General features: G+C 40.7%; 1 protein-coding gene across 1 annotated transcript; it reads right to left on the bottom strand.

Moving 5' to 3' along the window:
* Positions 1-1,165: 1,165 nt before the first annotated feature.
* snw1 (SNW domain containing 1) lies at positions 1,166-10,106 on the bottom strand. Its single transcript, XM_031733860.2, has 14 exons — positions 9,739-10,106; positions 9,101-9,254; positions 8,806-8,967; positions 8,462-8,557; positions 7,674-7,780; positions 6,028-6,132; positions 5,684-5,753; positions 5,514-5,579; positions 5,300-5,416; positions 5,069-5,210; positions 4,362-4,464; positions 3,560-3,677; positions 3,251-3,414; positions 1,166-2,039 (listed from the first exon to the last, which is right to left on the bottom strand). Exons 1-14 carry the CDS (start codon positions 9,750-9,752, stop codon positions 1,847-1,849), a joined length of 1,611 nt encoding a protein of 536 aa, XP_031589720.1. The 5' UTR covers positions 9,753-10,106; the 3' UTR covers positions 1,166-1,846.
* Between the last annotated feature and the right edge of the window lie 576 nt (positions 10,107-10,682).

The raw sequence follows: 10,682 nt of genomic DNA, 5'->3' as shown, positions 1-10,682 counted from the left end.
CAGGTTTTAAAAGTTTAAGCAACTTTAGATTTTATAGAAATGGTGCAAAGTGTTCCTTTAGGGCTAGGATCGAAAAGCTTAGTTGCAATTTAGTGGGGTGGGGGCTGTGACTTGGAAATTCCTTGACACTCACTGTATTTGTTAATGTTAGGAAGACTTAGTCTGCTATGAAAACTAAAGAAATAGATTCAGTCATGTTTGGGTTTATTTATTGTGTGCTAAACAGTGTATGAAGTAAATGTACAGTAGCACGGCCTTTCCTTGTGACATTGTGCACATTGTGCACGTACAATAAAATGTTATCATTGACCTGCAGGCCACACTACACCTGTCTTTAAAATGAATTACACTGGGATATCCTAATTTGGTATTTAGAGATCTTCAGTTTTGGAATGACCTTTCCAATAACCTCTGCTTTGCATCAACATTTAAAAAAAAAGAAAAGAAAAAAAAAAGCCAGGTGTCCAAACTGGCTGTACAATAGCTGATATAGACCTGTGAGTACGACCCCAAGAGTGCGTAAATACAGGACTAAGTATTATTGCAGATGACCTTCAGCTCAGCAGTGAGCTGCTCACACTAAGCCTCCTGTGTATCTCTGGCTTAAGGCTATAATTGCTCACCTGCTGGTAAAAAGATGTGCAACACAACAATCACACTCAGAACTGTGCAGGAGTCAGTACCTACAAACAGTGCCCACTGAAGAACACAGTCTTGTGCATGTAACCACTGTGTGTCCCGTTTCAAGCATCAGTGGAAGATGGCATGGTGCAAAGATTTTGGAGTCCGCTGGGCTGTGTAATGCCACGCTGATTATTTTCCAGAGCCGGGGAAAATAAAACTGTCAGGCTGCATAAATCATAATTAATTGTAATTAATTGAACCAGTTTTAGCCTAATCATCACATAAATCGCACAGCCAATTTCCAGTGGGGGGGGAAAAGCCCTGAAAACTACTCACACACTGTAATTGATGGCTTTGCTGAATGCATTTCAGACATTTAATCATCTATGTAAATGGGCTGCATTACTCAGGAAGTGATTAAAATAATGGAAATCTACTATGTACAAACTATGGCAATTACACAACTAATGGACTTCCCACTATGTTGGAAAAGTTTAGATTAACTGAAGCTGAACTGGACTAAAAATAACTGACAAGGAAAGACAAGTCAAACTTGTTTACTAATTAAAAAAGCACAGCAGTTACACAAGATATGAAATTCAATCCATTGGTAGTAATGTACAAGAACTATAAATCTGGCTTGATTTATATCTTCTAGATACATTTAAGCTGCTGTACACATCTGCCATAAAATAGGGACTGTGCTCACAAATGTACGAGGGGTTTAAATAAAACTGCCATAACAAACAAAAAGGAGGGAATGTGAGGAGAAAGTGAGAAAAAAAGGGGGTAAATACTGAGGAATTCCTGTTGAGTTTAATCTGTAACCTTCAGCATTACAGGTTTATAAAAACAAAAGCAGACAATGACTAAATTCGACATTTTTTCAGGGTCAGTTATCACCATTCCCAGCCACATGTGAAATGAAAGAGGTTGCACTGTATAAAGAGTAATGTTTCAGGTGCGGAGCCCACTCATACTTTGCCTCACAATAAATGCTCAACATGGGTTAATAAAGTCTAATAGACAACAAAACAAACAAAAAAAACAAGCGTTTTACACAGCGTTACACCCTCTTTCACACTGAAAGAAGACATCAATCTTAATGTCCATTCCTGACAGATACTTGTATACCACAACACCCCTCAACCGCTGAGGGGATGCACCAACTCCCCCTTCATCCTCATCAGATCTTCTGTATGAGACGTGCACCGAGCTGCTCTCACTCCTTCCTGCGCTTCTTGTCGTGGTAGTCATCCTTGGAGCGGTTGCTAGTGGATGGCCTCTTAGAGCCGCCGTGCTGCTTGGCTTGCTCCAAGAATTTATCCAGACCGAAGGGATCCTCCTCAAACTGAACAGGTCCTTCGCGCCTCTGCCCGTGGTCAGCGCCTGAGAACTCTTTGTCTGGGGCAAACCTGAAAGTGGACAGGAAAACAATTCATTACAAATTCATTGACAAGGGCCAGAACATTTTGAATGAGAAGAAAATAACCCTGAAAATATCATGGAGCAAATGTCTCTGGTAAATGTACGACAGTCCAAAACTGTTCTCAACATTCTGTTTTGCACAATGGTCTCGCACCCTGTGCACAACCAAACATTCCTGAAGGACAATGACAACCTGGTGACTAAACATATGGGACAGGCTATGCTCGACTAGCCGAGTGTAGCACTGCTGCCTCAAGGACGAGACTTCCTGCTGGGATTCATGTGCATGCTTGTCTCGTGCCTCAAAATAAAACTAGAATAACCTTGAAATGTTTTAGGTCTTTGTCATTTAAAAAAAAATAGATACTCCCTTGGCAAAAAGGTGTAGCCTTACTAACTGTTAATTAGGCTGCTACCAAAATGGCTGTGTTTACATTTCACACATTTTTAAAAGCAAAATTCAAACAAGACAGCAGCGACGACTTCAAATTGTTATAAGTGAGAAAACTGCCGGCGATGTGAACTGACCAGCTCCGGGAAAAACTAACTCCCAATGTGAGCGACTGAAGTAATTACCAATAAGAACGCCGGATACCACTAGCTGACATATGACCAGGTATAAAAAAAAAAATATATATCACAAAGTTCTCTAGGTCACCGGAGCCTGGAATGTCTGCTAGCAACTAACCGTCAGCACCAAACGATGCACAAGGAGCAACCCACGTCCTGTGCAGACGGAGCTTATTGGAATACAAAATTATATCCATGGCAGAAAGCTCTTAAATAAGGTTCACCGACAAAATGAGGAAGTATGATCACACATCTGTCACTGTGTTTCTGAGTTATGTTGTTAATTACTTGCCGGAACAATACGACATCCAAATGAAGCTGACCTTTTGGACACAGATATCACCACTTCAGCTTTTTACCCTATTAGACATATTAAGCATATCTCTGAAATGGCCTCATAATGAGAATATGAATATAATAAAGTAAGTCCAAGGTGTTCTTGATTTATTGTGTTCAGTTCTTCCTTGGGTCAGTCTAAATTTTGTGAAATTTCCTGGATGTGTTGTGAACATTATGTTTATCTTAAAGGAACATTTTTGTAACCACTTTCTTCCCAGAACAGTTAAAAAGGTGAACGGGTCAAATAATGCCGTCTGAAGAAAAAAAAGAAAAGAAAAAGTCCCCATACCTGTTGTTGTGCATGAGTGAGTCCAAGTCATCTGCATAAGCATCTTTGTCTATATTCTTGCTGGGTCTGTAGATGTTGGAGGCCATATCTCTGCCACTGCGGAAAGGCTGGTCATACACGTTGTACGTCTCGTCTTCACCACCAGCAAAACCACTGTCCATACCCTGAAAAGAAAGAGGGAAAAAAAAAAGATTAAGATCCAGTTTGATCTGGAACTGAAACTTTCAGCTACATTTATCTTCACAGCAAAAAACCCAAGATGTGAACGCTGGAAGAGTGGAACTAAAAACATGTGAGAATCATTCCAACCTTGCTCTGATTGAAGAGTCTCTGGTCGTACTGCGCCTCGCCGGAGGAACGAGGGTTGGGCTTGCCCAGAGCGATGAGCTCACTGACGTCCCTGTCCTGATCTCTCTGCAGCTTCGACCTGGGACGCGGAAAGAGGAAATCAAAAGAACGTTGAGCAGAAATCAAAGACAAAATAGAAGAAATGACTCCTGGAAAACTTTAGAGAAAGTTTACTTAAACCCTCTTTAAAAGTGCTGTAATAATTTGAGTGCTACAGCTTCAACAATTTAAAAGTGTCATTTCAATGTCATGTTACATAATACATAAAAATATATTGGAAAAATACTGGGAGCAACTTGCACGCATGCTGGCCTTAAAGCTTAAATTTATATTGAAATGTGAAGTTTTTTTATTCAGTTCTTGGTGACTTTAACATCTTGATTGTCCTTCAGCAAACAGTCATCTCAAAGTGAAGTGAAAAGTAATTTTAAGATAACAAGGTCTGTGCTTTCTGACAGCTGGAATTGTGACTGTAATGAGCTCTCCTCTGAATTTCACTTTCTTCCCTTTTCCAGGGACCCATAATTCCATCAACTGACAACCTGACGTGCAGAACACATGACTTAACACACAAATGCACACTGGCGGCGCATCCCCCATGCACAAACAGTCTGTGGATCCTGCTGTGTTTGTTCAGTATTAGCTCTAGCTCCATGAATGATTCAGCAGTGCGCACTGCATTCGTGTGTGCGTGCCTGTGCGTGTTTAGAGGGAAAGGGTGGTTGAGTTCACATGCGGTGCGTTTAAAGTGCGTGTCCAGCACCTCTTATCGGGAGCAGCTCTGGAAATGTTCCTGTCGTGCTGCCTCTCTTTCCTTCTGTCATGGCGGATCTCGTCACGCTCCCTGGCCTCACTGTCCTCGCCACCTGCCGCGAGAGAGGGACGGATGGGAAGAGGGAGAGAACAGGGTGCAAAGAAAAAACGAATAATAAAGAAGAAGAGAGAAGCAAGGGGTACACATGAGGTGAAATGGTGCAACAGAAGTGTGGGGTGAAAAGAGCAGGGGAACAGGGCGGGGCAGAAAGAGAGAATAAGAGAAGGTTTTATAAGTAACCTTAGAATATTTGAATCAAAATCACAGCTGATGGATGAAGCATTTACCATAGCAAAAGTTCTATTTTATAATCACAGTCAATGTCCTGTAGCTAAACAGTCATTCAAGGAGTAAACAAAGAAAAAAGAAAAAAGAAAAAGAAAAAAAAATAGACACGAAACATTGATTTTTCCTCTCAAAAATATACGTGAATTATCAGTGGGGAAGCAGGAACATCATTTCACAGCTTACTGGTCCTGTCAACACTGGCAGACTGAAAAATGCTGTCATGATTTATGCCGGTCATGTTCCCGATTTGGAAGTGGTGACAGCACCGATAACAGAGTCCGCTCTACTTGCTAAGAAAAGCCTCACACAGATACATCCATGAATATTAAATAAACTTTATATTCCTGGCTCTTATCTTCAGGGCTCACCTTTGTCACCGTGACTTTTGATCCCTGCCCTGCGATCTCGAGCCATTTGGGCCAGCTCCCTCAGCTTCTCCTCCTTCTTTTCCTTCTCCTTCTGAGCCATCTTCTTCTCTACCTGAGCTCGCATCTCCACGGCCTCTCTGGCCTGCGGACACAATCAGCATTCAAATATAACCAACGAACGATCACTTTAAAGCACAACCTTTCAGATTCCCTTTGACGATCACGCGTTACCTTTCTATCAGCAATATAGAGGGCCTCGGCCAGCTTGGCAAAGTTTTCATTGATGTGAACCGTTTGGAGACCCCTACCGTCAGCGGCCAGACGTTTGTCGAGTGGGATGGTGTAGCCCTGAGAGCAATCAAGCATAGTGAGGGAAAAAAAAGTGAGCGCACGTCATGTACAAAAAACAAAACCGACCCAATAACTATTTCAGATGTCACGTTACCTTAGCGTTCTTCCAGTTGGAGATGCACGGTGGAATCTTCCACTCTTGCTGCTCCTTGACTGTCATCTGTAAGAAAACGGAGAAACTATCGAACATAGTGCAAGCAACTCGACTTAGGATGCAGCGTTAAAACGACTGAAAAGCAGGACATCTGTTTGAGCCAACTCTACCTTTCTGCTTGGAGAATGCATCACAGGGGCAGGGGGAGAAGGTGGTCCACGAGGAATCTTCTTGTTGATTCTGAAACACAAGGAATGACAGGCAAAATATTTTAGATGTTTGAAAAAATTAATCCTTTAAGACTTTTTAAACACATTTTACTTGGAAGTCCTCATTTACTCCTTACATTAAATTTCGAGGGTGATCAAAACACCACACCCATTAAAAGGGACATATTCTACAAAATAAACATCTAGATATCATAACTATGTATTAAAGTGTCAAAACAGATATTAAAGGTTAAATGAACACATTTTAAATTACAGTTAAAATGATGGAGATAATGTTTACTTACTTAAAACGTGGAGGTTCCATGGGGTCTTTCTGCATTTCCACCATGCGGATCACCCTCTGTTTGGCCCCTGAATTAAATGCCACTCCCTGTTGGGACGGGGTGTACCTTGAAAAGAGGGAGAGGGTGGGGGAAGTGTCAGACAGACAAAACTTTCTCCTAACCCACACTGACATTCGTTAAAGCTAAAAATACAAGCATGTAGCTGCGTGGTAGCAATAAGAGCTTTCTGAATTCTCCAAATACTTCAATAGTTCATTGAATAGCATCTTAAACAGCATCCTGTATGAAAGGAGAAAACATAATGCTATCCCAAAAGTTAGTGATACACCATTTGACCATTTATACGAACAATTAACATAACTGACAAAGTGGTGCAGGTAATGTGAACGATAATTGTAAGTTAATCTTCCATTTCACATCATGAGTTAGTGACATATTTTATCAGCTAAACTCTGATCATCACACCTTTCTAATAAAATCCGCTTCTTGTCAAGTTGTTGCCTTGCATGAAACACGCAGAACTATGCATGTTCGCTAAATCAGGATCATGAGTCAGACTTATTGATCAGTGTGTTTAAGGTTCTGCATAATTCTGCTCGCATCAGTAATGTCTGCTCTTGTATTGCAGCCTTTAGGATTATCAGAAATGAATCAATAACTGTTCTATCTAAACTAATACAGTCTAAGTGCAGGGATTACGTAGTACTTCAGATAAATGAGAGAAAACTGAATTTTAATCATATGTTTTTGATAACGGATAACTCTGGTTTTATAGGCTGAAATTCAAAATCTGTCTCCAACAGATGACTGATGTGTACAAGAGCATAAAACATAATTACTGGCAAATTCTCACTCAAGACGCTGTTCATGTGGCACAACTGCAGATACCGCTGTTTGACCGCTGTTTCAGCAGTCACACATTTTCAGACTCAAACATGAATCTAACATGCTAACACAACTTCATTAATAGCTGTACTCTGACAGACATTTCAGTTTGGGTCATAAATGATCAAAGGTTGCTCAGTCTGTGTGCACTGGGGTGCAAAAACAGAGCTCACTTCAGTTATGCTCCATTTGATCAACATCCCACCATCATTGAGCAGCAGAATTATGTATGCTCAGCTCTAAAATTCGGGGTCCCTTTTCTAAAAAAAATTCCAAACTTTGTAATGAAGTGATATTTTTCATTTGTTGTTCTCATTTATATATGACCTTCATAAAACAACAGTGTAAGATGAACATTTCTAGATACTGCAGTTTCCACATGGCAGACATCCAGTGTGAAAATGCTAAGGAGTCTAATGTAAGTGTGGTTGGATCCCCCACGCACATGATTTCTATTTTAGTCAAGGAAAAGTGATGCGGACAAAGAGGTCTTTTTTTTTTTTGTGGATGATCTGAGTTGATTCCTCGACTCCAGTACGTATGTTAGCTAGTGTAAATCATTAGCTTACTGTTAATAAGCTATACGAATATGCTGTTGTACCCACATAAAAAGAATTTAAGAGTAGCGTGAGTAGAACTGAAAGAAGTTTAAGAAGGCCTCAGGCTCATGTACTACAGAGCACTACAATAACTGGAAGTCAACTTTCCCACCCTCCTCCCTGACTGTGTGCAGTGTTGATAATCTTCTGACTAATACATACCTGATGTACTGTGCAGGAGCTTGTTTGTCTGCGGCTCTTACAGGCATGGCAGCAGCAATTTTTTGAGACACCTGCTTCTCCAGGGCTGCACGGGTCTTCTCTGTGAGCTACAAAGGACACAAATGGATGATCATGTTTACATTCCAGATTAAAGAAATCCAATACAGGAATTGTTTGCAATTATTAGCAGTCACATGACACAAGAGAAACTGTACTCCTTAAACATTTAGTAATAAGAAAGCATCCTGACTGGAAACAACATAAACTGATGAAGGTTGAGCAATGTGCAAAATCGGGAGATTAACGATCACCAAGAACATCGCAGGCTTTGATGTACTCAAAGCCTGAACTGTCTTTATATTTTCTTTACTTGTTTATTCATTCATTTAGGCCTTTATCATTTAGTTTGCAGGAAGGATTAAATGGACTTGAATCAGTAATTTTGTTAGACAACCTTGTATTTCATAATGACAACTAAAACAAATCTTAAAGATAAGCAGAGTCATCCTGGTGTCCAACACTTCTTACCAATTAAGTTTAAAAAGTCTAAATACAAAGTTGTCAAAACTAATTATGACAAATTGTTTCACTCGCTCAGCAACTTTACTGGGACAAAAATATACGTTGTGCATTTTTCCTTTGACATTAGCAGATTTTTAATTGATACCTCTAAAAAGCCCTTTGTGGCAGTTGTTGGTTTTGAGAACGCCTTTATATAAATATTTTACTTCTTTGGTAAATGGTTCTAAAAATGACTAGTGAGTACTCAAATCTAAACCTGCTCTTACCTCTTGTATAGCCTCCTCATCTGGCTTCTGTAGTCCTGGAGCATCTTCATTGAGAACTTCCTTTGGAAGCAGGTCTGTGTATTTACTGAAGATCACCTATAAGAATGAAAAATGAAACCAATAAAGGAATGCCACTTTTTAAAATCAAAACAGAGCCAGACATGCAAATAAACTAAAGCCTAAATGTCATTTTCTGGCAGTGTGAAAGTGATGCACATGAGAGAGGTTTTATTCAGGCTTTAAGAAGAGAATTGCTGATTTGTATATTATGATTTAAAGACAAATCCTTGGAGTGTGTTGAGAGGATCCCTGCTAACTGTCGAAGGGATAAAATGCCCATATACCTTATCCTTTCCCTGTCCTTGTCTGGCAATGGCATCATATTTGATCTTTCCTTCTGCATCCACTTGTACTGCCAGGGCATTTGATGTCTTCTTCTTTCTACCCATCTCCAGAGGAAACTGAGCCACATGGATCTCTGGGAAAGCACCTCCATCTCCGAAGTCCTGCAGAAACACATATTTTGCTGTGAAAACTCAGGGTTGATTTCATCTTCAAACCGTAGAGGTTAGACAAAAAGGGACCCAACCATAAGTGAGCAAAACAAGAAACTTATCCCATATGAGCAAGAGGTTTTACCTCGAGTGAGCGAGGTATCCAGCCCTTTCTGTGTCCATAAGGAGGGGGCTCTCTACGGGATGCAACCAGGGCGGTAGAGTAGGACTTCTGGGCCCGGAGCTTCTCCTCTGCCTCCAACTGATCTTGGGACAGCTGGGTCGGCGCCGGTAAAAAGCTGAACACACAGGAATCCACATGTAAGTCTCAAAGTGATGAACAGTAACACAAGCGCTGTATGCCCTGGCTAGCATTAGCCGCTAGTGACAACAAATAGCTTCGAGGTTAATTATGACACGCGTGTAAGTGTCAGTTAAAATAGCCAATGATCAAGGTAAATTAAAAGAAAATGTTAGAGAAGCCAACTTTAACACGCGGCTGACTAAACTACGTCTACACAACGAACTACATCATATCGTGACCACGGCTGCGTGCTGATAAGCTAGCTATTGCTAAATGTTGAACTCGCGACATTTTTACTTGCTAGCCGTAGCCGTTTGGATCGACTAAATCAGATACAGAAACGACAGCGTACATACCACAAATACCAGTGTGATACATTAATCGTAGTCTATACACCTGAAACCAATCAATTGAATCGATATCTTATTTAATACAGTTTCACAGTTTATAAATACAAAAGGCTTTGTCGTGAAGCTCACCTCGTCAGAGACATCTTCCCGTTTCTTCCTAAGCGATAGACTGCGCATGCGCGAAGACAGTACAGACATGCGCACGATAGAACAGACGACAACCACTAAACAAGAAACGTTCTGGACAAAGTATAGAGATTGACAGACCACGTGACTTTCGCGCATTGCATGCCGGGAGGTGAAGGCAGGACATTTAAATTACCGCATCAAATGCAAGCATTTGCAGCACCGCAAAACGTTTTTTCTCACGTTCCAATACCGTCTTGCTTTTTCTTTTCTCACCAAAAAATAATGTACAAAACGAAGGAGAACAATGCCGGTCCGTACAAAGACAGACTCGAGGAAAAGGCAAAGAAAAGGTACTTGGAAAAAATCAAAGGAGTGAAAGGGTTAGACCCTTACGAGCACACAGACTGGACAAAAGACATCAGCGTGCTGCCCAACTTTAACCACGCTCAGATTTATAATTACATGGTTCTTGGGTGAGTGCATACACTCATGAAGTTTTTAGTAACTTCAGGTCACTGCAACAGGCCCAGGTGCAGTTCACGGACGGATGGGTACAGGACCTGGAAATGCACCGTGTTGAGCACAAGACCATCGTACGCACAACGGTAAGTTTACCTGTCTCACAAATCGTCTTCATAAATATACATTCGTGAACCGTTTATAAATAGGACCTTTTAGCTCACGGTAATTAATTAGTAGTGCAAAGAATATATGGTATGCATTACAGAAATGTAGCAGTGATAATAATATTGTATGCTGTAATCGTACTGGGCAATCACTGAGACAAAAATCTGTCATATATCCTGTGAATAAAAGTATATGTTGTTGTCTATGTACCATGGTAATAACAGAAGCGATACGCAATATTCTGCCAGGACAATTTACCATTTATGCAAAGCTACACATTTACTGTACATTCTGTCCTCACAAACATGTTTTTCTGC

Source organism: Oreochromis aureus, linkage group 15 (assembly GCF_013358895.1).
Source record: "Oreochromis aureus strain Israel breed Guangdong linkage group 15, ZZ_aureus, whole genome shotgun sequence".
Classification (NCBI taxonomy): Eukaryota; Metazoa; Chordata; class Actinopteri; order Cichliformes; family Cichlidae; genus Oreochromis; species Oreochromis aureus.
This window is presented reverse-complemented; position numbering and strand designations above follow the sequence as displayed.